The 27,964-nt window shown below is 35.8% G+C and overlaps 4 protein-coding genes across 10 annotated transcripts; 3 read left to right on the top strand and 1 right to left on the bottom strand.

Moving 5' to 3' along the window:
• Positions 1-8: 8 nt before the first annotated feature.
• On the top strand, positions 9-18,194 carry LOC123012016 (dynein axonemal heavy chain 10). The gene is made up of 14 exons (XM_044409766.1): positions 9-329; positions 3,014-3,157; positions 3,263-3,687; positions 3,741-4,472; positions 4,519-4,758; positions 4,810-5,000; positions 5,051-5,642; positions 5,688-5,988; positions 6,041-6,492; positions 6,543-16,950; positions 17,002-17,133; positions 17,183-17,562; positions 17,610-17,789; positions 17,838-18,194. Exons 1-14 carry the CDS (start codon positions 92-94, stop codon positions 18,132-18,134), a joined length of 14,712 nt encoding a protein of 4,903 aa, XP_044265701.1. The 5' UTR covers positions 9-91; the 3' UTR covers positions 18,135-18,194.
• On the bottom strand, positions 18,191-24,832 carry LOC123012022 (trimeric intracellular cation channel type 1B.1). Of its 3 annotated transcripts, none has more exons than XM_044409777.1 (6): positions 24,676-24,832; positions 24,452-24,617; positions 20,960-21,120; positions 19,045-19,201; positions 18,724-18,996; positions 18,191-18,672 (listed from the first exon to the last, which is right to left on the bottom strand). In XM_044409777.1, the coding sequence occupies exons 3-6, from the start codon at positions 21,078-21,080 to the stop codon at positions 18,393-18,395; spliced, it is 831 nt and encodes a 276-aa protein (XP_044265712.1). In that variant the 5' UTR covers positions 21,081-21,120; positions 24,452-24,617; positions 24,676-24,832; the 3' UTR covers positions 18,191-18,392. The 3 variants fall into 3 exon arrangements, with proteins under 3 accessions (XP_044265712.1, XP_044265713.1, XP_044265714.1); XM_044409778.1 differs by having other exon boundaries at positions 20,960-21,110; XM_044409779.1 differs by lacking the exons at positions 24,452-24,617; positions 24,676-24,832 and adding an exon at positions 21,179-21,658.
• On the top strand, positions 19,420-24,386 carry LOC123012020 (putative glycerol kinase 5). Of its 3 annotated transcripts, none has more exons than XM_044409773.1 (11): positions 19,420-19,451; positions 22,189-22,297; positions 22,343-22,436; positions 22,490-22,659; positions 22,710-22,799; positions 22,850-23,164; positions 23,212-23,443; positions 23,499-23,593; positions 23,651-23,814; positions 23,864-23,997; positions 24,045-24,386. In XM_044409773.1, exons 2-11 carry the CDS (start codon positions 22,193-22,195, stop codon positions 24,194-24,196), a joined length of 1,551 nt encoding a protein of 516 aa, XP_044265708.1. In that variant the 5' UTR covers positions 19,420-19,451; positions 22,189-22,192; the 3' UTR covers positions 24,197-24,386. The 3 variants fall into 3 exon arrangements, with proteins under 3 accessions (XP_044265708.1, XP_044265707.1, XP_044265706.1); XM_044409772.1 differs by lacking the exon at positions 19,420-19,451 and adding an exon at positions 20,525-21,339; XM_044409771.1 differs by lacking the exon at positions 19,420-19,451 and adding an exon at positions 21,355-21,917.
• LOC123012023 (microtubule-associated protein RP/EB family member 1) lies at positions 24,792-27,874 on the top strand. 3 transcript variants are annotated; one of them, XM_044409782.1, is made up of 6 exons: positions 24,792-24,929; positions 25,443-25,711; positions 26,327-26,543; positions 27,219-27,322; positions 27,369-27,506; positions 27,554-27,874. In XM_044409782.1, exons 2-6 carry the CDS (start codon positions 25,445-25,447, stop codon positions 27,608-27,610), a joined length of 783 nt encoding a protein of 260 aa, XP_044265717.1. In that variant the 5' UTR covers positions 24,792-24,929; positions 25,443-25,444; the 3' UTR covers positions 27,611-27,874. The 3 variants fall into 3 exon arrangements, with proteins under 3 accessions (XP_044265717.1, XP_044265715.1, XP_044265716.1); XM_044409780.1 differs by having other exon boundaries at positions 26,327-26,585; XM_044409781.1 differs by lacking the exon at positions 26,327-26,543 and adding an exon at positions 26,772-27,018 and having other exon boundaries at positions 24,793-24,929.
• Positions 27,875-27,964: the final 90 nt, after the last annotated feature.

Below are 27,964 nucleotides of genomic sequence, written 5' to 3'. Positions count from 1 at the left end.
ATAGAAACGTGTTTGTAAACATTTTTTGACAAAAATATTTTTATTTAAAACAAGAACATTTTTTTTAGAATTTTTAAAATAATTATTAAAAATGGCTACAGATTTTCGCCGGGACTGGGTCAAAAACAGCGTTACGAAATATTTTGGCCTGGATTCTGGCGAATATTTCGAGAAAATGATGGCCCAAAACGATGATCTGGAATACCAACTGTCATCGTTTTTGGATGACGATTTCCTCAAGAAGGATGAAACCCACAGGAGGCTCTTCTACATCTACAAGACCTCCTACGAGAAGCTAGTAGATGAGGAAATCATGGTGCCTGAAATCGGTAAGAGAAATATTTTTTTTTGAAATATTGTTGTAACATACTTACCACAAATAACACTGTTTAACAAAGACAAATACATAAAAAAACTTCAAAATATATTCAAAATAAAATAATTAAAGAGAAAAAGATTTGTGTATAGAATAAAATTCGGGTATTTTAATTGTTGTTTTGTGTTTACACCATTACTATGGTGTAAAAAAATATTTGAAAGTAACAAACTAGATTTTCTCCAAATATGTGTCATACAACCGCAAACAACCTACAGAAGAATTGAGGAAATTGAATAAAATAGTTAATACATATAAAACAGTCAAACAACAATTTTATTAATTTTTTGTTGTGCATTCGGAGGAAATGAATCAATACAACTTTTTGCACAGTAAATACAATAAGTACCGTTATAGTAAAAACTGCAATTAATGTCTTTACAAACACTTTTCCCACACTTTACACAATGTGCTCCTAATATAATAAACTCGTTTTGTTTGGGAGGAACAAATGGGTCTTCAATAACGTAGGCATTTTCTAAAAATTTATAATGTCTCACAAAAGGTGGACTATTTCCAAAATAATCGTAACGTTCATGTAGGGCACAAATTTCACAATGAAAATATTGGGGCTCTACTTTGGCTTCAGTTTTGACTGATGTTTCTTCTTTCACCGTAGTAGAATTTCTTTCTGATTCTTGAGATGTACTTGGGGCAGAGTCAACTGATTCTGTTTTAATCAAACTGGCATCCATTTTTTAAATACTCCACTTACAAAAAATGTATCCTTCCCAAAAGTATACGTTTGCATTATTCCCAAGCCCAAGTCATTTTATAAAATATACAGTTTCTTGGTCAATTTTTAAAAAGGAAAAATCGACAAAAATTCTTGCTTTCTAAAAAAAAACTATCCTAAAATAGTTTATAATTTTCGGTTTACCATAACCAAACACTAACACATTTTTGATTTATTGTGCCTTCAAAAAATTATTATTTTCTCATCATTTTGGAAATTCAAATTTTAATAAGAAGGTTATGTTGAAATTGACATATAATCTCTGACAGCTTTTTTTGGCAGCAAGCAGAAGAGACCACGTGGTCGAACCGGGAAATTTAAAGTTGTCACTAATTGTTGCTATACAGTATTCACGATGGTGTTGCCGCTAAGCCATAAACCGTACCCCTTGTAAATCTTCATAATCACCTTCAAACCGAACGCTGGTGCCTGTTTCTTTTGTTGTGAAAATCGAGGGTTTTCGGTACCTACTCAATATGTCTATCCTTGTTTTTCAATGTCACTGTATGTTGTCGAAGTAAGAGGAAGATAGTGACGTAAAACTTTCAAATGAGAAACAGAATTCCGGATCAGTGGAAACAAAAATGTAAAGACTCAAATTTTAAAATTTATTTAAAAATATTTAACAAATATTTGTTTTGTAAAATGAAATAATAAAAATACGATACATGGACCTAATATCCTACGGCTAATAATAATTATGTATGAGAATATTTTTCGCATGAAGAAGTGTTGTCACCAACCCAAATCGAGGGCGAAATGTTTTGGGTGCACTGGTACCTGTCACCCTCGGCTTCGTTATATTGCTTAGCGCAACACTTACGTGAATACAATATAATTATTCTTTTGCTACGTTTTTCGTGCAAATGCGTATCCGCAATTACCGTGGAGGGAGAAATTCTCCCTGAACGGCAATTATTTACGTGAAATAGTTTTGTTCAAGTTTTGTCATAAAAAAAATCAAAATTGCAAAAAAATGCAATTTGAAACTCAAAAGAAACGCAAAATTAGTTATTTATTTTGTACTCAATTTTAAAGAGTGCTTTTATCAACTAATTTCAGTAGATAAAGTAGTCTTTTATCGTCTAGTAAAATAACGTAATTTTTATCTACTGGTTACATTTTATCTGTTAATCTAAGTAGATAAAGTAGTCTTTTATCGTCTTGTGAAATAAAGTCATTTTCATCTACTGTTTATATTCTAGAAATTCTGGTAGATGAGACAAAATAAAACAAAATATTATACACGACGATAAAGATTGTTTATTCACAATCACTCTATAAAGAGACTTTATTCCACACTTTAGATGCGTATAAAGTACCACTTTATCCACTAGTGGAATAAAGTAACTTTATTTCACTGTTAGTAACCAGCGCACCGCGTAATAGCTTACTACGTTTAAATGTCAGTTTAATTTTTACTTAAGTTTGGAATAATTTGGACCTGTGTTTGTGGATAAAACGTTATATTGCAGTCGTGTGTTAGTCGCGTTTTATCCGCTTAAGAAATTTAACCGCTCGAACTGACGTTCTCGCGGTTAAACATTCTTGCATGGATAAAACGCTATCTAACACACTCTTACAATAAATAACTATTATCTACTCGTGAAAAAAGTCCACTCGTAGATAAACAATCTCTTTATCGTCTTGTATAACAAATAACTATTATTATACCATTATTTCTTGGATATAAACAGTAGATAAAAATTACTTTATTTCACTCGACGATAAAAGACTATTTTATCTACTGAAATTAGTTGATAAAAACATTCTTTGTAATTTTTTTTAATATGTCTTCTTAATTATTTTTGTAGTAATAACGTATTTAATATGATTGAATGAATTCGTATTAGTGAACAATTTACTATAAATAAACACAAAATAAACTTTTCTTCTTTCAGTCAAAAAAGAGCCAATACCAGAAGAAGACCTACATGTGCCATCTAAAGGAAAAAAAGCCAAAGGAAAGAAGGGAAAAAAAGGCGGTAAAAAAACTAAAAAAGGAAGCAAAAAATCGACTCCTAGATCTACCCCATCTGCTGAAGGTAAGTTATTGACATATGAATAAAAAATTAGGTACCTATTCAGTATTTATTAATTATTTAAATAATGCATTGGTATAATTTTTACTAGAAATTCTATTTTAATAGGTGATTTAGGAACAGACAAAGAAGACATTGAAGAAGCAAAAACCGAAACTCCCCAAGAAGGCGAACCAATAAGTTCGGAAGCAACAGAAACTAAAGAATCGGAGGAACACAAAGAAGAACATGAAGATTTATCATCACCAGCACAAGGAACAATTTCTGAAGTAACTGACACAATCGGTCAATCAACCGATATAGAAACGGAAGGAGAGCAAGAAGGAACAGAAGGAGAACCAAAAAAGAAAACTAAAAAGAAAAAGAAACCTACCAGCGAATCTGAAACCAGTACTGAAGGTACAGCAAGTCCAAGAAGTGGGAAAAAGAAAAAAAAGAAAGGCAAAAAAGGAAAAGGTCAGAAGAAAAAACAAAAACTCGAACAAGAAGTTCCGACAGAGGAGGAGGAAGAACCGGAAATCATTTACGTACCTGTAAAATTAATTGTTCTAATTAAGAAACAGAGCTAAATAATTCAATATTTCAGAAAATTATACAAAAACTAGTCGTGGATCACATTTTACACGGAAATTTTGGAACTCTTGATGAGGCAATCCTTAATACTGATAACAAACGCTTCGTTTATCTCTTTCGGAAAATGGAAGAAGGCATTTCAATTTCAAATTTTGACACCTACGAAGAAGCAGAAACCGAAATGCCTGCTTATTTTTTGATTGGTTCATGCAATGGCAATTTCTTGAACTCGTTGAGACATCTCATAAAAGAGCAGTTTAAACCGTTGTTGAAGGAACATTTTTGCGAACCCACGGTTAAAAAAACATCTTCGCCTAAAGCAACTTCCGCACATGATGTTTCCCTTAAAACTGAAAACAACGCATACAGAACACCATCAGATTATCGAAAAATGTCTATAACTCAATCGAAAACAAAGTCAGTTCAGGAAAAGACAGGAGTGAGTGAGGCCTCAGAAGTTCATGATACAGAACAAGAGCAAGAAAAAAATATAACACTTTCTGAAACACCAATTCGAGATGATTTAATGACAGAAGTACTAGCACTGGAAAAATCACTCAATTGGACCATAGAACATGTAGATGATGAAATTGATCTTCCCTTGACGGTCTTCCCAGATGAATTACAATCTGATATCCCCTATGAAGAGTTAATTAAAGATAAAACTTTGATTGAAAGATTACAAGATATTGTAATGGCATGGGAACGGCATATTCTAAAAGTTCTTGAAATATATCTAGCAAAAGTAATAAAATTCTCTGTTGAGATAAAAAATAAAAACATTTTTACAGACTCCCGAAGGGCAAGGACCAATACCTGAATACGAATATTGGAGGGAAAGAGAGGCTGCTTTGAGTTCGATTGTTGAGCAGTTGAAAAAACCTATGGTTGTAAAAGTGAATACGTTGTTAGAAAAGGCAAAATCGCCAATTATTGATGCTTTCATGAACTATTTAGTTGATTTGAAAAAATATCACGTTCAAGCACGAGATAATGTCAAATTTTTGTCCACAATTTTGAGACATTTCAAGGTTTGTTTCCATACTTTTGAGTTTTTTCTGTACCACAAACTTTCGTTTCAGACTGTAACATCATGTGAGGATTTTGCTAGGGTCAGAGAATGTATTCCTGTCCTTATTGAAGGACTCCATCTCATTTGGGTCTTGTCGAGGTATTACTGTACTGACGAAACAATGATACCACTAATGGAAAGAATTGTGTTTTGTCTTGTTGAAAAAGTTAGAGCAAACTTGGATACTCAATTTTTGTTTAGGTATATTCTCATTATAGTCAAATAATATGCTTTGAAAAATATATTCTTAGAAATTCAATCGAGCACATTAAAAAACTAACTCAAACGGCGAGAGAAATGCTTGAAATTTGGAAAACTTCCTATATGGAAACTCGCCAAAAAATTGAAGACTCGGGTAAAGGACAGCGATGGGAGTTTGACAAAAAGAAATTATTCGCTGAATCTGATTATATGGCAACTGTATGTAAAGATTTATTCGACGTCGCGACAGTTATCGAAGAATTTAACAACATTTTTGGTCCGGAATTACGTGCCATGGTTGTGGATCCCCAAAAAATCGATAACGTTGCCAAACGAGTTGAAAGGCTAGTCATACAAATCGAATCTGCCGACTTTGACATATTTAGCGAAAATCACAAAGAAAACTGGGAGGCCATAATGGCCTTCTTTTACAAGGAAGTCCGAAAATTGGAACAGGAAGGGGTCAAATTCATTGACCAAAGCTTCAAGACATTGAGATCGTCCGAAAGTGCGTTAGAAATGCTCACAAAGTTAAAAACTGTTCGAACAAGACAAATTATTCTCGACCGGTTGTTAACAAAGTTTGATGTAATTTTGGATCAATTTAATAAAGAACTTTTGGTCATCGATGATGCATTTACGGTTAGTAATTCATGACAAATTTCTCGTTCTACGATCGGTTTTTAGAGAAATAAACGTCACCCTCCGCTCTGTAAGGATCATCCGCCCCATGGTGGTGCAATATACTGGGTGCAATTGCTAATCAATTTACTCAAAATACCTGTTTTGAAATTTCAAAAAGTGCCAGAGCTTCAACAGTCGGCTCAGAAAGAAGAAATTTTCAAAAATTATCTTCAGTTGGTTAAAACTTTGAAATCATATCAAAATTTCAAATACGAACTTTGGTTAGAACACTCGACTCCTGTTATGGAGCAAGCAATGCAAATGGAGATTCTCAAATTTGTTAATTGTGCAGTTTCTACAAAAAGTAAGTGGTGAGGTTTACTATGAAAAAAAATAAAATAATTTTTCTAAATTAGCCACGGACCACGGGCGTAGATCGGTAGCAAAAAGTGTGACAACCCTCCATTCGCAATCCACCGCTACGAGTAAAGGAAGTTTGCAACAAGTGCGTTCTCAACCAAAAATTCTCAAAATATCAACCGCTGGTCACGTTGTTAAATGGGTGTCAGGTAAGAAAATGGCTAGTCAGGTTATGGACAAAATTCGGTCGCAAAGAAGTCTCACGTGGCACGAAGTAATGGGCGACATGATAGTCCTAGAGCAAAATATCGAATTTGCTCTTAATTTCAACGACGACCTATTCAGTTGTATACGGGGGGCAGAGCTATTAGATTCGTTAAAGTACGAGTTGCCTGATAAAATTAAAATGATTGCGTCAAGAAAAGAGCGGTTACAAAAGGACGTTGCGGCAGTTAAAGACATGTTGGAGCAATATAACTCAATAATGAAGAAACTCAGCCCTCCTCAGGTACTTAAAAAAAGTGTTAATAAAATGAAATATACGTTTTGTTTTTTTAGATGAATATGCTCCGAAATGAGATTAAGCACGTCGAGCTATTCATTCAGCAGGGGTTGTCTAGGATCAATTGGACTTCATTGGGAATAGTAGAGTACGCAAAAACTTGTCTTAGCAAAATCCACTACTTGCAAAACTTACACAACCAAGTGGTTCATATAGAAGATGAACTAAAGTCAAAAATCAAACTATTGTCTTCTTTTAATCTCTTCGATTATAAGACAGTTGACGAAGATCCGGAAAGGTTACCATGTAAAGAATTCTTCAACGAAATGATAGATTTGCGAATTAAACGAGTTTGCCAAATGATGAAAATCTACGAAAGCCTTGGCCCCATTTTGATCAAAATTGAAACCCTAGCTTTGGGTAGCAACACCGGACGCTCCCCCTACATGACAACTAGTTACTCATTTTGGGAGACAGAAATTTACAAAGCTTTTATCGGCTTCACTCTTCGCAATTTCGAAACGTTCATGAGTAAAATGCAATTGAAGAAGCCGATTTTTCAAGTCGATGCTGTGGTGGTGACACCGGAACTTTTTCTAAGACCAACATCGGCCGAAATTTACAACATTATGGTGAAGAATGTGAAAGATTTTCTCGACAAACTGAAGCGATTTCCGCGGTGGATGAACGGAATGTGTCTCTTGTGCCCACCACAAAAACTTCCCAACGGCGAGGAATATGTTTATTCTTTCTACGATGATGTGTTGAAAGTTCCGGACATTAGCGATGTGCTTCAAAAGCTCCAAGATATCGCCCAAAAATCAATTCTGGAAGTACACAAGCATTTACAGAAGTGGCGGCGTTACCGGAATATCTGGTGCTACGATAAAGAAATCACCTGTGAGCGTTTTATTGAAAAAAATAACCAACTCTCAAAGTACGACGATAAGTTTATGTTTTATGCCGACATCTTGAAAGATATGAAAAATCACGAGAATTATATTGACATCATGTGCATTAGATTAAATCTGCGACCTCTTTTAGACACTATAGCCGATCATACGGTTGAATGGAAAAACACTCTAGGTCGGATCCTTGACACAAAAACCAAAGAAAAAATGGACGAAATGAAGAGTACAATGAATGAATTGCGCACTTTGGTCAACCAGAACATCAAAGGTTTGGAAAAATTTAAATCAGTAATGCAAGCGATCTCGACAATTTTGAAAAGTAACGTCGACATGGAGCTGGATTACCTCAACTGTCAAGATATTTACGGCATTTTGAGGCAACATAACATCTACTTTAGTCCAGAGCACGAGGAATTAGCATACCAGTTGGAAAAAGAATGGAAATCGCTTCATTTTTCGGCCCTTTATCGCGAACAAAAGTTAGAATTGACAAAAGACAGATTTGCTCAAATGACTCTAGCAGAAATTGGCGAATTCTGCGACATCTTAGCCCAATTTGTCAAAAAATTTGAAGAGGAAGGCCCTGGTGCCGTCGGCGAAGATTTAGACAAAGGCCTCATCCTCATGGAAGAATATGCCAAATTATTCATCGAAACAGAAGAGCGTCGAATCGAACTTATCAACGCTGAAATGCTTTTCGACATACCCTTAGCTGACTACTCCGACTACTTACGAGTAAAAAGCGATTATGAATCAATGGGTGTTATTTACAAGTTCTATAAAACTCAAAAACACGCCAGGGAAGTGTGGGGAAGAACCTTATGGGCAAATCTAGACCCACAAGCTTTAAGTGATGGTATCGACAGTTTTATAAAAGATTACCGGAAAATCCCAAGAGCGATTAGGGCACTCCCCGTTGGGCAAACACTGGATTTGAAAATGAAGCAATTCAAAAATGTGATTCCCTTAATGGTGGCTTTGAAAAATGAAGCTTTGAGGGAGAGACATTGGCAAGAATTGATGCAAAAAACTGGTATTGAGTTCGATATGTCTCCCGATAGGTTCACTTTAGATAACATGTTTGCAATGGAGCTTCACCGGTATCAAGATATTGCTGAAGAAATTATCAACCATGCAATCAAAGAGTTGAGTATAGAGAAAGGAGTAAAGCAAATTGCTGAAACTTGGACGAACATGAATTTTATTCTTCATAAACATACGAAAGGACACGAAGATCGAGGTTATGTCGTTGGTTCGACTGAGGAAATCATGCAAGTGCTTGAAGATAACTCAATGAATCTTCAAAGTATGGCAGGGTCGCAGTTTGTGGGTCCGTTTTTAACGCAAGTTCAAAAGTTGGAGAAGAGTTTAGCAAATATCGGTGAAGTGATTGATGAATGGTTGTCAGTGCAGCGAAAATGGTTGTACTTAGAAGGAATTTTTGTCGGGGGAGATATACGCGCTCAGCTCCCAGAAGAAGCAAAGAAATTTGATGATATTGATAAAGCTTTCCGAAGAATAATGTTAGACACGGCCAAGAGACCAAACGTTATGGAGTGTTGCAATGCCCCTGGACGTCTAGATGAATTCCTAGGCCTGGGTCTAGGTTTAGACAAATGTCAGAAATCTTTGAACGACTATCTGGATTCAAAACGTAGACGCTTTCCACGATTTTATTTCATTTCAACTGAAGAACTGTTGTCAATTCTTGGAAGCAGTAACCCCGAAGTGGTCCAAGAACACATGATTAAAATGTTTGATAATATCAAATCGCTGCGGATGCATTTAGACAACAATGACAGAATGATTGCAAGTGCTATGATATCTTCAGAAGGAGAAGTGATGGAATTTCGTCGCGCCGTACAGGTTGTTGGAAAAGTCGAAGACTGGATGAACGACGTTTTGAAGGAAATGAGACGTTCTAACAGATTTATAACAAAGAGTGCAATCTACAACTACGGTAAAGTCAGAAGACCACGATCAGAATGGATGTTGGATTTCCAAGGAATGATTTGTCTTGCTGGTAGTCAAGTGTGGTGGACGGCAGAAGTCGAAAATGTTTTCGTCAAAATCAAGAAAGGCAACAAAAGGGCCATGAAGGAATATCTTGAACAACTAAATAAACAACTTGACGAAATTGTGATCACAGTGAGAGCTGAATTAAGCGCAAACGACAGAACTAAATTTAGGACCATAGCAATTATCGAAGTTCACGCACGTGACATTATTGAAAGTTTTGTCACCAACAGTGTTACCGACATAAGGGAATTCGAATGGGAAAGTCAACTAAGATTTTATTGGGTTAACCATTTAGACAATTTGTGGGTGGTTCAATGTACTGGCTCCTTCGAATATGGTTACGAATACATGGGACTCAACGGCCGTCTTGTTATTACCCCTCTAACTGATAGAATCTACTTAACAATCACTCAAGCCCTTATTATGCACATGGGAGGTGCACCAGCTGGGCCTGCGGGAACAGGAAAAACAGAAACGACTAAAGATTTAGCCAAAGCAATGGCTTTGCTCTGTATTGTCACAAACTGTGGCGAAGGAATGGATTTTAAGGCGATCGGAACGACACTTGCTGGCTTGGCTCAATGTGGAGCTTGGGGTTGTTTCGACGAATTCAACCGAATTGACATTTCCGTTTTGTCAGTAATCTCCACGCAATTGCAAACAATCCGAAGTGCTCTCATGTTGAAACTCGAGAAATTCACGTTCGAGGGTGCTGAAATTAGTCTAGACTCCAAAGTTGGTATTTTTATCACCATGAATCCGGGGTATGCCGGAAGAACGGAACTTCCGGAATCAGTCAAGGCCTTGTTTCGGCCAGTAGTGTGTATTGTACCTGATCTGGAGATGATTTGTCTCATTTCGCTTTTCTCTGATGGTTTTCTGCAAGCTAAAGTCTTGGCCAAAAAAATGACAGTGCTTTATAAACTTGCACGGGAACAACTGTCAAAACAATTTCACTACGATTGGGGTCTGAGAGCTCTGAATGCGGTCCTGCGAATGGCCGGTGTTTTAAAACGAGCGTCCCCGGATTTAAATGAAGCCTTAGTCCTGATGAGAGCTTTACGCGATATGAATCATCCGAAATTCGTTTACGAAGATGTTCCCTTGTTTTTGGGTCTGATCCGCGATCTCTTCCCCGGAATGGATTGTCCCCGAGTAGGTTATCCCGATTTCAATTCCGCCGTAGAAAAAGTCCTAGATAAGCACCGATACATCGTTTTGCCATACCAAGTCGATAAAGTCGTCCAACTTTACGAAACCATGATGACTCGACATTCCACCATGTTAGTAGGACCCACAGGTGGAGGAAAAACAGTTGTGATTCAAGCTCTAGCACGTGCGCAGACTTTGCTCGGCCTCAAAACTAAAATTTTCACTCTAAATCCAAAAGCGTGTTCAGTTATTGAACTTTATGGAATTCTAGACCCCATTTCGAGAGACTGGACGGATGGACTTTTATCAAACATCTTCAGAGAAATGAATAAACCAACTGAAAAGCCTGAAAGACGCTATATTTTGTTTGACGGCGATGTTGACGCTTTATGGATTGAAAATATGAATTCGGTGATGGATGACAATAAACTACTTACTCTCGCCAATGGTGAACGAATCAGGTTGCAAACTCCCGTCTGTGCGTTGTTATTTGAAGTTGGTGATTTGCAATATGCCTCGCCGGCGACGGTTTCACGAGCTGGAATGGTCTACGTTGATCCGAAAAATTTGGGTTTTCAACCGTTTTGGGACAGATGGGTCAAAAGCAGAAATCATCCACCGGAAAGAGAAGTTTTTCAGAATTTGTACGAACAGTACATTCCGGATTTGATGGCGTATGTGTTGGAAGGAACAGTAGCAAACAAACAGGTCGCTCCCTTAAAAACAGTGATACCTCAAAGTGGGTTGAATATGATAACACAGTTGTGTTTTATGATAGATGCTGTTTATCCGCAACCGGTTGAAGATACACGTGATCCGGAAGAAGAAGTTGATAGTGATTTACTTGAATCAATCTTTCTCTATTGTGTATATAATTCGGTTGGAGCTGCCTTAGTTGCCGACTGTCGATTAGAGTTTGATGAGTTTATCAAGTCGCAATGTTCGATGATAAAACAAGAAGATACTGTTGAAAATAAAGCTGATCGAAGACATATGCCTAGTGCTTTCCCCACTTTGTACGACTATTACTTCAACGTAAAAGAAGAAGTCTGGATTGCTTGGGATTGGATAGTACCAGAATATGTACATGATGCTTCAAAACGATTCTCGGAAATTCTTGTTCCGACAATCGATACCGTACGCGTTACTTATCTTTTGACCTTGATGAACAAAGTGGGAAGACCGATTATCTTGGTTGGGGAAACTGGTACTTCAAAAACAGCAATCATTCAAAACTTTTTAAGAAGCTTAAATCCAGATGTCAATATCCTACTAAACATTAACTTTTCATCAAGAACCTCATCAATGGATGTCCAGAAAAACCTAGAATCGGCAGTAGAAAAACGAACGAAAGACATCTATGGCCCTCCACTTGGCAAAAAGTTGATTTGTTTCATAGATGACATGAATATGCCACAAGTGGACGAGTACGGGACCCAACAACCTATAGCACTTTTAAAATTACTTTTCGAAAGGAAAGGCTTTTACGACCGGGGAAAAGACCTTAACTGGAAAATATTAAAAGACGTGTCCTACTTTGCAGCAATGGGAGTTGCTGGAGGAGGTCGAAACGAGGTTGATCCTCGTTTCATGTCAAAGTTTTCCGTCTTTAACTTGATTTTCCCAACGTCTGAAACACTTCATCACATTTACAGTTCAATTCTAAAAGGGCATTTATCACAATTCCCGGAAGAAGTTCAACAAGCGGAAAATTTGATTACAATGACGCTCAACTTGTATAATATTACCATTGTTCAATTACCACCAACACCCAGCAAATTTCACTATATTTTCAACATGAGAGATCTCTCTCGAATTGTTGCAGGAATGTGTAAAACCACACCGAAATTTTTCTTTGCGCTACATCAGATTGTAAGAGTTTGGCGGAATGAATTTACAAGAGTAATTTGCGACCGTCTTATCAGTACTGAGGATCAGGAGTTCATGACAAATCAGATTAAAACACAAATTGAAAAATTTTACCCGACGCCAGTCAAAGAGGAACCACCAGCGATACCGGAAAATGTTGAAGAAATGTCCAATTTCGAATTTGAAGAACCTAAAGAAGAACCAGAGGAAGAGAAAAAAGAAGAAGAAGAAGAAAGAATTGACGTGATTGAGTATTCAATGCGTGATCCTTTGCTCTTCGGTGATTATCGAAATGCAGTAAACGAGGATGAAGCTCGATATTACGAAGATCTTCTAGACTATGAAGCGGTGTACTTCCTGTTCCAAGAAATAATGGAAATTTACAATGAACGTCAAGACAAGTTAAATATTGTTCTTTTTGATGATGCTTTGGAACATTTGACACGAATACACAGAGGGATAAGATTAGAAAGAGGTCATGTTATGTTGGTGGGAGTTGGAGGATCTGGAAAAACGAGTCTGACAAGGATTGCCGCCTTCACAGCCGGTTGTGAAATCTTTAAAATCGTACTCTGTAAAGGTTACAATGAAACGTTGTTCAAAGAAGACTTGAAAAAACTATTTAACCAATTGGGGGTAGAAGGAAAACCGACAGTGTTTTTCTTCACTGCCGCTCAAATAGTCGAAGAAGGTTTCCTGGAATTTATTAACAACATTTTAATGATTGGAATAGTCCCTGCGTTATTCACAGATGATGAAAAGGAGCAAATTATTATGCAGCTGAGAAATGCAGCAAAAAATGCAGGATATGGAATTGCAAAAGACGCAGTTTGGCAGTACTTTCTTCACCGGTGTGCTGACAATTTACATATGGTGCTTTCAATGTCACCTTCAGGTGATATTTTGAGCAAAAGGTGTAGAAGTTTTCCCGGTTTGGTTAATAATACAACAATCGACTGGATATTCCACTGGCCACTGCAAGCCCTATTTGCCGTAGCTTCAGTTTTTCTTAAGGAAAATCCCAAAATTCCGGAAATTTACCGAGACCATATCATAGAACACGTAGTACATGTTCATACAAGTATAGAAGAATATGTTAAAAATTATCTGATAAAACTGCGACGAAAAAATTACGTTACCCCAAAACATTACTTGGATTTAATGCAGACTTATTTAAAGCTCCTTGATGAGAAAAATCAGTATATAGACAGTCAGTGCAGTCGACTCCAAAGCGGAATGACTAAAATTGAAGAAGCAAGTGCAGAACTAGCAGTTTTGAATAAAAGACTGGCAAAACAAAAAATACGAGTAGAGGAAGCGACTCGAGCTTGTGAAGCAATGTTGGCTGAAATCGACGAAGGGACGAGAAAAGCAACAGAAAAGAAAGATTTAGCCTCCTTGAAAAGTAGTGAAATTGAAGAACAGGCTCGCATTATAAGTCTGGAACAAGCCGACGCTGAAGAGGCTCTTGCTGCAGCCATGCCTGCTTTAGAAACAGCTAGACTGGCATTATCAGACTTAGACAAATCAGATATTACAGAAATTCGATCCTTTGCCACTCCACCAGAAGCTGTCCAGATCGTCTGCGAATGTGTCGCTATAGTTCGAGGATACAAAGAAATTTCATGGAAAACAGCAAAAGGAATGATGGCTGAAGCCAATTTCCTCAGAACTCTTCAAGAAATGAACTGTGATTTAATCACGCAAGCACAAATTCGAGCTGTGAAAGCACACATGAAAAAGTCGAGTAAATTAGATGATATGGCTTCGATCAGTAAAGCTGGTTTTGGGCTTTTGAAGTTTGTTCAAGCAGTTTTGGGCTATTGTGCCGTCTACCGAGAGGTGAAACCCAAAAAAGAACGAGTGGAGCAGTTGCAAAGAGAGTACGATGCTGCAAAAAAAAGTCTCGAGAAACTCTACAACGAAATTGCAAAACTTGAAGCAGCGTTAGATGAACTGAATCAGAAATATGAAGCTGCCATGAAGCGAAGACAAGAGTTGCAAGAAGAGACGGATATAATGATGCGACGTCTGATTGCGGCTGACAAGTTGATAACTGGCTTGAGTTCTGAGCGAGAACGGTGGACTAAAGATTTGGAGATGTTGCACTTGGAAAAAGAAAGATTGGTAGGCAACTGTTTACTATCTTCGGCCTTTTTAAGTTATGCGGGACCGTTTACTTATGAGTTCAGAAAGGAAATGATTTATGACGATTGGCAAGGAGATATAATAAACAGAGGAATTCCGCTTACCCAACCCTATCGAATTGAAGCAAATCTGTCAAACGATGTGGAAGTGAGTCTCTGGAACTCGGAAGGGCTTCCACCTGACGAATTATCAGTCCAAAATGGTATTCTGACTCTGAAAGGAACCAGATTCCCCTTGTGTATCGATCCTCAACAGCAAGCTTTGAACTGGATTAAACGAAAAGAAGAAAAAAATAATTTGAAAATATTGAATTTTAATGACCACGACTTTCTTAAATTTTTGGATATGGCAATAAAATATGGTTCTCCAATTTTGTTCCAAGATGTGGACGATTATATCGATCCAGTTGCCGAAAATGTAATACAAAAAAATATTAGAAGTGTTTCTGGGCGAGTCTTCGTGGTTTTAGGGGACAAGGAGGTTGATTATGACCCACATTTCCGGATGTACATGACGACGAAATTTGCAAATCCTATTTTTAATCCTGCAGTCTATGCGAGCGCAGTCGTTATCAATTATACTGTGACATTATCTGGTTTAGAAGATCAACTTCTGAGTGTTGTTGTCAGAAATGAACGACCAGATTTAGAAGAGCAGAGAGAAAGCTTAATTGAAGAAACGAGTGAAAACAAAAATTTGCTTCAGAATCTTGAAGATTCCCTCCTGAGAGAACTTTCCACAACAACTGGAAATATGTTAGATAACGTAGAGTTAGTTGACACTTTAGAAAACACCAAAACTAAAGCTAAGGAAGTGTCTGATAAACTGTTATTAGCCGCGGAAACTGCTCGTGATATCAATAAGTTGAGAGATGGATACCGGCCTGTGTCCCGGCGTGGAGCAATTCTTTTCTTTGTTTTATCAGACATGGCTGGGGTTAACGCAATGTACCAATACTCTCTAGCTTCATATCTGGAAGTTTTCGCATATTCGCTAAGGAAGGCTTTGCCTCATACAATCCTCGCGAAGAGGTTGATGAATATTATCAATACGTTAACAAAAAATGTCTACGACTACGGGTGCACTGGAATTTTTGAAGTCCACAAACTATTATTCTCTTTCCAAATGACCACCAAATTGCAACAAAATGAACAAAATGTGACACAAATGGAACTCGATTTCTTCATCAAAGGTTCGGTTAGTTTAGAGAAGACAACAAGAGAAAACCCAACGAAGTTTATCACTCACCAAGGCTGGGCCGATTTGATTAAATTGACATCGGATTTCCCGGAAGATTTCGGTCAATTGGCCGACGACGTGCAAAAACATGTACAAGAGTGGCAAGATTGGTACGATTTGGATGCTCCAGAATCCACCGATTTCCCCTGCGGATACAAACAAAAATTGAAACCGTTCCAAATTTTGATGCTTTTAAGGTGCTTCCGAGTCGATCGTGTGTACAGAGCTGTTGCCGATTACATCACGGAAGTAACAGGAGAAGAATACATAATGCCTCCAGTGATCAGTTTTGATGGTATTTACGAACAGAGCAGTCCAATGACACCAGTCATATTTGTATTGAGCCCCGGATCTGACCCCACAGCTGAATTGATGAAATTAGCCGACAGAAGTGGTTTCGGAGGAGGAAAGTTTAGATACTTGTCGTTGGGTCAAGGACAGGAAGCTGCGGCTTTAGCACTACTGGATACAGCAATCGCGAGAGGTCAATGGTTAATGTTCCAAAACTGCCACCTCTTGCTTTCGTTTATTAGACAGTTGGAAAAACAACTAGAAAAAGTTTCAAAGCCACATCCTGATTTTAGACTATGGTTAACAACAGATCCTGTCAATAATTTTCCCATTGGTATTCTCCAAAGTTCACTCAAAGTAGTGACAGAGCCCCCAAATGGTCTCAAATTGAATTTGCGAAATACGTACTTTAAAATTAGACAACAGACTTTGGAAGCATGTACACATACGGTTTACAAGTCTTTGGTTTATGTCTTGGCTTTCTTTCATGCCGTGGTTCAAGAACGTCGAAAGTATGACAAAATCGGGTGGAATATTTGCTACGATTTTAATGAATCTGATTTTAACGTCTGTGTCCAAATTTTGGATACGTATCTGACTAAAGCATTGGAAGCTAAAGATTCTAGAATTCCGTGGAATAGTCTCAAATATTTGATTGGAGAAGTGATGTATGGAGGAAGAGTCATTGATGATTTCGATAGAAGAATAGTTGCAACATACATGGATGAATATATGGGAGATTTTCTCTTCGATACATTTCAACCTTTCCACTTTTACCATGACATCAATGTTGATTATGTTATACCCCCAGATGGTGACAAAGATGATTATATCGGTAATTTTTCCTTTTATTTGTACAGAATGAACTAAAATTTTGTTTATTCAGAGGTGATCGATGAATTGCCATTAGCAAATAGTCCCGAAGTTTTTGGTTTACATCCAAACGCAGAAATTGGTTATTACACTCAAGCTACTAAAGAAATGTGGAGGTTACTGATTGAATTGCAGCCACAAACATGTAAACCCCTCAAACATAAAATATCGCGTGTGTATTTTTTTTTTAATAGCTACCAGTGGTGAGGGAATAAGCCGCGAAGAATTTATCGAAAATGTAACACACGATATTTTGCAAAAAATCCCGGAAGAGTATGAAGTATGGAAAGTTCGGAGATTCTTCCAAAGAGTAATGTCACCGACTGTCGTCGTACTTTTACAAGAACTCGAGCGATTCAATCATCTAATTACCGCAATGAGACGAACTTTGACCCAATTGTTAAAAGCCTTAGCCGGTGATATAGGGATGGATGCTGTTTTGGACAACGTGGCCTATTCATTATTTAATGGACAGTTACCAAGCGCTTGGAGGAAATTAAGTCCGGCGACTTGTAAAAGTTTAGGTGGCTGGATGGAACATTTTGAAAAACGGCAAGACCAGTTTTTTAATTGGGTATGTTGTAAAAATGCAAGAATCTCTTTTACTGCGTATTGTTCTAGTCGAACACCGGCGAACCTGCTGTTTTATGGATCTCAGGTCTACATATTCCTGAAACTTACCTTGCCGCTTTGGTACAAATAGCTTGTCGTCTTAACAATTGGCCTTTAGATAGATCAACATTATACACCAGTGTTTCCGAGTATGTCGACCCTAATGATGTAACTCTGCGACCACCTGCGGTAATTTTTTGATTCAGTTTTTCTTGTTGTTATTTGGTTTGATTATAGGGAAATTGTATGGTTCACGGCTTGTATCTGGAAGGTGCAGGCTGGGATGTCGAAAATAAGTGTTTGAGACGATCTTCGCCAAAAATCCTGATTGAGCCACTCCCCGTTATGAATGTCATACCAATTGAAGCTTTCCGGTTGAAGTTACAAAATACTTTAAGAACGCCAGTTTATACAACCTCCCAACGAAGAAATGCAATGGGCGTGGGGCTTGTTTTTGAAGCCGATCTCGGTACGACTGAACACATTAGCCATTGGATTTTACAAGGTGTATGCTTAGTTTTAAATACTGATTAAATATTTTATCTATTTTACTATTTTTTGAAAGTTAATTCGAAAATAAAACGATCAAATGAGAGAAAATCATTTATTGAGTATAAATACAATTATTTTGGTACAATTTGGCTTAAGTGTTGCAAGAACCAAATAGAATCCTTCATCTAAGATAGAAGAAGGATTTTATTTGTTCAAGTCTTGATTTAATCGAAAGTCGAGAAAAATAAATTTGATATTCCGCACTTTATCAAATTTAGTTTTTTCGTGACTTGAGTCAATTTAGTTGGTTTTTTTCGCATCTTTGGATTCACCTTCTTTCAACTGGCCCCTGCCCAAAATTTTGGCCAAACTATCCCAAATTCCGCCGAAGAACAACGCACATAATAAGTTTTCAAATGGAACAAAGGGATCGTGAATTCCCAGCAGAATGGAAGACAATTTGAAGTAAACAAAGAAGATGACAATTCCGAAATAAACTAAAGCATGTGGTGCCGAAATCAATTCCGTCTTTTTATCAAGGATAAATATGATGGAAGCGACAAGGGAAGCTTTCGTGTAGCTGGAAAGGAAAAATTAGCAAAAAAACAAAATTACTGTTTGTAAGACTTACAAACTGGGTTGCATAAATTCCATAGCCGTTGGAGTCCATACACCTCTCATAAGACGTTCCAGTAGCCTTGTAAATCCGGCACCGTTTCCTTTTAAGGTCCCAATAATGACCATAATGAGATAGCCGTTGGGGTACAATTTAGCGGCGTGAGTCACTCCATCGTATACTTTTTTGCATCTGTAAATCTCTTTCATGGCCGAGAAGACAACTTTAATTGGAAGAAATTTTGCAAGCTTATACCCCAAGTCAATAGGAGTATAAAAAATCACATACCTAACACAAAAATGTAGTAAATGCGTTTTTAAAAAACACGGCTTTTACCAAACTAATGTTGCAACAATTAGTTGTGGCGTATTTTTAAGAGGTGCAAGGATTGGTTCTGCCAGGAGTCCATTTGCTACCATTCCGCCAGCAAACACCACCAACATGTAGGATAACCAGCATGCTAGGGGATGTTTGCGAGAAAATGCTTGAGCGCCTGTAATTTTATTGCAAATAATAAGAAAATCTAGAAACTGCATATTACGTAAAGCCGTTCTACTTTTGTTTTCTATTATTACTCGAATTTAAAAAAAAATAGGCTTTCTTCCAGACTTTGCAGTAAAAGCAGCTGCATAAAACATTTACTGAAATGACAGGAAACCAATGACCCGAGATTAATTTCTTGTGAAAGTTCCAATTTTTTTATATCGCTCTGTCTTGGTTAGTTGTATCAACTTTGGTCCTTGGTAAGTTAATTTTTGTAAGCCCCTAAATATATAAAATGTCAAAAAAATGCTGTTCTATATACAATTTCATTAAATAACCTTCAACATTGCTAGATAATTCAAATCATTAAAAAAAACACATTTAATAAACCGTAAACAATGCTTGTAGCTTTAGCTCTACACTCCACTGCAAAGTATAAACCAGTACGATTGGAAGGTCACATTCTGTAAATACTCCTAACAAGAACGTAAACTATAAAAATTTAGATAGTTAAGCGCATAATTATTGTTATGGCCATTTTTTACGTAAGTACAACAATCGTGCCCATACAAATTCATTGAAATACGAAAAAAATAAAAACAATTCATTCATTCATCGGGTTAATAATTTTGCTATTAAAATATTAAGTTAATAAATAATAGCCTGCAGCTTCATTTTCTTCAAGAAATACTTGATCAATTTTTACTTTTTTTTATTTGTGTTCATCTCAATTGTTTTGATAATAAAGACGTTTTTTTTTCTGTTGATCGTTTTTTTACAATACACCGGAGACACATATCAGCAAACGATGTTATAGTTATAATCAAAGATGTCAAAAATCTAAATTGTAAAACTTATACAGTGAGCGGCAAAATTATGGAATAATCTTATTAAAACTGAAAATATTTTGTTTTGGCAAAAATACTCGAACAGGTCTATTTTCTTTTTAAGAAATAGACAATTTTGAACTTTTTGGTTTTTGAGTAATGTCATCGACATTTTTTTTTAATGGAAACCCCTAATTTTTTAGCCAATTTGATGGATTTTTAATTGTTGAAATGACAACACCAAAATATTAAATATTACATGAAGTTTTAGAAAAAAATCATCAAAAAATGAAATAATATAATATCAACAAAAAACAAACATACAATTTTAAATCAAGTTAAGAATTTTGTATTTTTTAAAAAGAATCCTATTGATCTGCTCGAGCATTTTTGTCAACAAAATATTTTTACTTTTAATAAATAAGATTATTCAATAATTTTGCGGCCACTGTATATCAGCTTTTGTAATTCCTTGTAACGAGAGATTAGATATTAAATCTAGACAATGACAAATCTTCTTGAAAATTCAATTCGAAAATATGATATGCTCAACTGCTACTTAGTAAAGACTGACTGGAAATGTATAGAGCTATTTATTAATTAGGTCCAATTTTTGAAATTGTTTTACAAAAATTACTATTTTGATACGTAAAAACAAACTATGCCCAAAAAATTTAATTTTAAAAACGCTACAACATAACAAAACACGTGCCAATTTAAATTCAGTCAGTCACAAATCCCTGCAGTATTTGAATAGAAATCGTAGATAAAAAAACACATGCACGCAAGCGCGTTTTCGTACTCTCATTACATAACAAAATCCGTAATACCCACTTAACGGCTTATCACTCCGTGTAGTAACTAGTTAACCGCTCATCCACCTTACAAAAGTAGAACGGCAAAGCTTCCGTTCATTTAACGGAAGTGTGCTTTTTACCCACCGCTTCCCAGGTCTTCCCGTACGGACAGGGCGCACAAGGTGCAGTGCGCAATGTCGAAATAGGGAAACATCTTGAGTTTGACCACCTGGTTGGCGATATCGAGGAATGCCTCCGGATCCATACTGAGGCTATTGATTTCTAGACACTTTCACTACAAAACACTAAAAGATAATTGCTTAAGTGGTTGGACCAAAGATAGGAAATTAGCGACGCTCGCACATGGCTGATTGCCAGGTTCGGACTAGGTTATAGCTCGCTGGGCCCGACGCTTCAAAATCTGACCCTGACGCCGCGACGCTATTTTCAACCTTCAGATGAGAGAGAATTTTCAAGAGTTTGAAAATTTTACGAGTTTTACTGGCTGTCTAGCTTGGAGACAGGTAGTCACTAGATTTTTATTTGAAGCACACGTAGCAGATTTTTGTCACAAGATTATTATTTTTAATAATGTTAAAATAAAAAAATTGTCAAAAAATTGCATTTTAAGAAGATGTATTAATTACACCGTATCAAATTAATTGAAATCACGTGCCGACACTGTAATAATGACATAATAAGTACTCAGTACTTTCATGATTTTCGTTTGATAAACACTAAAAATTTTAGGCTTATAAATATTCTATTGTATTTAGATAGTACATATTACATATTTTTTTACAATTCATAAATTCAACGACAAAAAGGTCATCATTTATCTCGTAAGTTCTCTTCATAGATATCCACATGCCGACTTTTATCTTCTGCACAAATAATACTAGAGCAGGATGATATTTAAAGTTTAATACTAAAGCCTGCCATGCGCAATAATAAATGTACATACTCGTATGTAGACAATAGTACACAACGCAAACAGTAGTGTGACATATTTGCAAATCAGGTTTTACACATTTTATTAAATTACATACTAATAACTGAAAATTACAATCAGTGTACATTGCGAAAGTGAAAGTCACTTCAGGTAAACGTAAACACTATATTCATTAAATATTATTTTTGTTCTCATTAAACTTCACAGCAACAATAATAAAATCATATTGTAATTATTTAATTTTTGACCATTGCTCTATGATTATGGAATGTTCATTCGGTTTTGCTAATATTAACTAACAACAATTGTAAAACTAGTCAAGCAGGTGTTACACCTCGTTGATAATTTTAATTCGATATGTTATTACTTGTTTCCTCGCTGTACGCACAATACATATAACATAAAATTCCGATTATTTTAGTAAAATGTCATCAAACACCTATATAGCGTGTTTGGACATCGGTACCACCACTATAAGATGCACAATCATAAATTCTTTAGCTCACACTGTTGGTTCAGCTAGATCTACGGTAAGTTAAATGTTTCCATTTTCCACAATTGAAAAATATCTTCAGGTGAAATTAATATACCCAGAACCAGGTTTTGTTGAAATAAATCCAGACCAACTTTGGGAACAAATTTTAGAAATTATTAACAATGCTGTTTCAGGTAAATTTATTCATTTATGATTAAGCGATTATTTTAAAAATTGCTTGCTTTAGATGCAAGTTTAGATATTGCAAATATTAAATGCATTGGAATATCAACACAAAGATCAACGTTTTTAACATGGGACAGCAAAACTGGAAAACCATTTCATAATTTCATCACGTGGAAAGACATAAGGGCGAAAAATCTGTGTAAGGAACTTAATGAATCCTTCCTTGTAAAGGTAAAACCAAAAAATATTATGCTTTTTAATTTAACTTTTTTTTAACATAGGCATTTCGTTGTGCAGCTTACAGTTTGTATCTCGTGACAAGAAGTAACAGATTCCTAATTGGAAGTAGATTAAAATTTGCCGCAAATCATGTAAGAATTAATTAAGTCAATAATTTTTGTTCATGCTGTATTTTTGACAGGCAAGAGGACGACTTCTTTGGGTCCTCCAAAATATCCCCGAACTTAAAGCGGCCCTTGGTGAAAATAATGTAAAATTCGGGACAATTGATACTTGGTTATTACACAAATTTACAAAAAATAAATTACACCTAACTGACATCAGCAATGCCTCGGCGACTGGCTTTTTCGATCCTTTCGTTTTCGAATGGGGTTCATGGGCCAAAGTCATTTTGGGGATCCCCATGGAGATTCTTCCTCAAGTAGTTTCAAATGACTATGATTTTGGTTCAACTGAGGAACAAATTTTTGGGGTTTCGATACCGATTAGATGTATTGTATGGAGGTAAAATTTAATTTTTTCATATGTCAATTATTTTTTTAGATGGCAGATCAATCATCATCAATGTTTGCATCTAGCTGTTTTGTACCTGATGACATTAAATTAACTCTAGGAACTGGAGCCTTTTTAGATGTAAATACCTCAGCTGAAATTCATACAAGTGTGACAGGGATTTATCCCCTAGTTGCATGGAAAATTAGAAATGAAGTAACTTGTATTGGGGAGGTGGCTTGCAATGATTGTGGTTCCTTTATTCAGTGGTTATTAAATATAGGTGAAGTATTTTTTTTTTGTTACTGTGAATTAATGTTTTTAAATACACTTATTAGGTTTAGTAACAAAACCGGCTGATATTTATAGCATGGTCACTAGTGTACAAGACAGCGATGGGGTTTATTTTATACCAGCTTTTAGTGGTTTAGGTGTAAGTACTTAACTCATTTAAGTGTTTATGTATATAAAATAAATATTATTAATTTAGCCTCCCATAAATGATGAGAAAGCAAGTTCTGGTTTTCTAGGAATCAAACCAACTACAACCAAGAATCACCTAGTTCGCTCGGTTTTAGAAGGAATTACTTACAGGGCAGTTCTTGCATTTCAAACATTAAAAAAAGAAAGAAACAGTGAATACCGCAGAGTCACGTAAGTTTAAAGGTATTCAAAAATTGCAAATATAACTGTAAAAAATTAGGGTTGACGGTGGAGTCTCAAACAACGACTTTGTCTGCCAGTTGTTTGCAGATTTAACAGGGCTAGAAGTTGAGAGACTAGATTCTACTGAAATGTCCGTCTTAGGTGTGGGATTTTTAGCAGGAATTATAACGGGTCTGTAAGAAACTATAAGCATGACTAAAGTCTAATACAATTTACAGGTGTTTGGAAGACTGAAGAAGTGAAAAAGTTTAATAAATTAAAAAAATTATTTAATCCAAAAATTGACCATATTTATAGGGAAAAATGTTTTGATGAATTTAATAAATGGAGAAATGCTGTGGAAAGATTTAAATATTGGTATGAGGACTAAAAATTGGGACAGTTAAAGAAAAAGTAAGTACAAAAGTTAAGTTCCAATAGCTGTAAGACCTAAAATGGATAAATTAATTCTGAACTATACATTTTATATTCGGTGTTTAATTTATATTTTTATACGAATTTGTACATTTTACCATGCATTTATAATATTAGTACTGGTGAATAAAAGGTTATTATTATTATTATTGATGTATTCATCCCTTATTAATAAAAAATATAATAAGGAATTTTACAATTGGTTTCCTACCTTGTTATTTGGGAATCCCACATGATTATTGTTAATAATGTTTTGTTGATGAAAATGTTATTTGTTAATTGTGTAGTCTTTCTGTTGAAATAAAATTGAAGATAACAATGTCTTTACGAAAGGTGAGCCCCAAAATCTCTCCATTTCAGCACATCTCTTTATGCATCTGGAAATTTAATCCACTAATTAATACGAAAGTGAATACAAGAAATAGTAAATTATACATCCTCTAATAATCTCATAATGGGGTCACTTCTAATTAATCACAAAAGCAAGGAATTTCCGAGCTCTCACATCATTTAATTTTTTTAATGAAAAATAGGTTATGCTTATGCAACCCGCATTAGCTTTTGGGGACATTTGGTTTTTAGTTCCTTTAAGTTTGGAATTTGGTTGAATGGCCGGTAGGCCGGTGTTAAAATTCTCTGCTAAATTTCGAACCACTCCCGATCACTGAACTTAAATTAATAATTCACAGGTAAATACATCTCATTATTAATTGCATATATTTCGTAATACTATTAAATAACAATCTAATATCTCATAGTTATTACAACGTATTCCACGAATAATTGTTCTAAATTGCACTTTTTGAAACGTCATACGTCAATGCCATGGCGGAACCGTAAATTTTAATTCAATTTTTGCCAATGTTTGAATTTTTTTACACACAAAATAAACTTTTCTATTGTAATTAGGCATAAACTTTTTAATAGACTTTATTTTTGGAAGCTATGCGTTGGTTAGGCTTTGCCCCCATAACGGGACATATTGTTTTACAAAAACCGGTATGCATCATTTTCGCCTCAAGTAATTTATAATCGATCTGTACGATTTACAACGTATAGATCGGTTGTTAATCAAAACGATTTCAAATTTTTGTGTGTTGATAACAACACAATGAAGGATGATCTAATTTCGCACTAACACTTTGTCATAACTTTATCAATGTTTACACTTTTTGTTCAATAAAGTTAATAATTTGTTGTAGAAATGGCGGTGAACGTATATTCCACTAATGTGACTTCAGAGAATCTTTCTCGACATGACATGTTAGCATGGGTTAATGAGTGTTTGCAAAGTAGTTTTGGCAAAATCGAAGAACTATGTACAGGCGCTGCCTACTGCCAATTCATGGATATGTTGTTCCCTGGCTCTGTTCAACTTAAAAGAGTCAAGTTTCGAACAAATCTGGAACATGAATACATACAAAATTTCAAAATTTTGCAAGCTGGCTTTAAAAAAATGGGTGTTGACAAGGTAAGCAATTAATCTTTAATTTACAGCTACCATCTAGGTGAACGAACACATTTTATTTGTAAGTGAGAAATTATAAAAACGAAACACAGTTGATTACTTAAAATTAACTTATAAAGTAATTGAAATAAACAGAAAATTGTTTGCTATGAGTATTGATTAGCCAAGGGTTCAATTTTACTCACTGGAAAATTACCTCCACGTTAAATTACTTAGAATCACGTCATAGCTTTTATACAACTATCAATATTTTCTAAGTTTAAATGTTTCAAATGTTTGCAGATAGAGTATAAATATGAAAATATTGATTTTTGTAATAAGTGAAGCTAGTTGCAGTTCGTGCAACAAGTGACGTAATTTAGTTGTTTTGAGAGGCTAATTGGGTTTAAAAAAATGTTTGAATTGTAAATGAAGTAATAATAGAAATCCTATATTTCCGGATGTTTTTTAGGAATACGATTACTTTATTTTAGTTGTTAATTTTTTATCTTATTATTAATTCAACGTTGTTTGAAAGTGTTGATTTAAAAAAAAAAAACATTTGTGAGTGAGTTTTTAATTATTGATACTCGTCGAACCGAATTTTGTCAATTAACGGGTTGTTTGCGATAATTGTAGATTATACCCGTAGATAAATTGATAAAAGGCCGATTCCAAGACAATTTCGAGTTTTTGCAATGGTTTAAGAAATTTTTTGACGCCAATTACGATGGTAGAGATTACGACGCACTCGACGCCAGAGGCGGTATAACTCTCGGTTCGGCAGCACATGACCACCATGTCGGAGGACTCGTACCTCATCACGCCCCTGCAAAACCTGCACCCACTCGACAGGGTAAAAGGACAACCGGTCCGTTGACGAAACCGACCCTTGATAGTAAATAAATTGCTTAAGAGTGGGTCGCTTTCGTGTTTGTCGCGCTTTTGCTTGTTTTCTTGTAGAAAGGCGGTGATAATACGGTCCGTCCCCCTATCGTTTACCATCTAAATGTTTCGTTTTTTCGCATGTTGTCTCTTTAGTTTGTTTCATTTCGCTTTGTTTTTGTTTTGGTGGCTGCATTAGATAGTCCCAATAGACAAACTGGTGAAAGGACGATTCCAAGACAACTTTGAGTTTTTGCAATGGTTCAAAAAGTTCTTCGATGCTAACTATAGAGGTAATGAATATGATGCCTTGTCGTGTCGGAATGGCGAAGCTATGGGAGGGGGTGGCGCTAACGCTCCGAGAAGCACCAACTCATTGATGGCACGAAAAACGGTCCCGACTTCGCCAGCCAAAACGGCCCCGGCGAAACCAATCGGCCGAGCGAGTAGGTCACTGATGTTATCACTAATATTATCACTAGGGTCATATGTCAATAACCTAAGGGGCTATATGGAATTGCACTTGTTTCTTCCCAAGCACTAAATTTCCACCTAGCCTTTTTAACGCCGCTTTTGTATTTTTGAGTTGCAATTTTTTTCCTTGCATGATGCGCATCAGGAACAGTTTTTAACTGTAAATTTTTAGTGCCGAAAGTTAATACCGTTCGACCAATCACTAAAAACCCCCAAAACAAAGGCGGAGATGCAGGCCGCTTGGACGAATTAACAAATCAAATTGCAGAATTTAAGGTAATGATATATTTTTGTATGAACTCGCAGTCAGTTTAAATTTTAGATAACGATTGATGGACTGGAAAAAGAACGAGACTTCTATTTTGGAAAATTGCGAGACATCGAAGTTATGTGTCAAGAGTCTGAGGATTCTCAGAATCCTTTGATTCAAAAAATATTAGATGTTTTGTACGCCACAGAGGTGAGTCGTGCAATTGTAAGAGTCGTATTTGTGATGTGGGATTTTAGGAGGGTTTTGCGCCTCCCGATGAAGTGGAAGCTGGAGGTGATGAGGACGAATATTAGTAAATTATGCCGCCTTTTATATGTTTAAAAATTTTTGCAATGTTTTACAAGTTAAATCATGCAACTTTATGTAAGTTTTTTCTGGTTAATTTAAGACAATACTTTTTTATATGAGTGTTGCTTACATGTGTGCGTTGGTCTCATAGTAAGTTGTTGATATTATTGTCTATTAATTTATGTTTGCCATTTAACGCAGTTATAATATTAAGTTAAATGGATAACATGTTTGCAAAATTAATGTCATATAAATTTCAGTTTCTATAACGTGGTTGACTGTTATTTATCTTCTCCTACCCTTTATTAACTTAGTTTTAAAAATGCATTGCTTTTTATATAATTTTACTTATAAAACTA

This window comes from Tribolium madens, unplaced genomic scaffold (genome assembly GCF_015345945.1).
Source record: "Tribolium madens isolate multiple individuals breed KSU strain unplaced genomic scaffold, Tmad_KSU_1.1 Scaffold_91;HRSCAF=231;Tcas5.2_LG7, whole genome shotgun sequence".
NCBI classification, from domain to species: domain Eukaryota; kingdom Metazoa; phylum Arthropoda; class Insecta; order Coleoptera; family Tenebrionidae; genus Tribolium; species Tribolium madens.
Note: the sequence above shows the minus strand (reverse complement) of the source record. Positions and strands in the feature narration are given on the sequence as shown.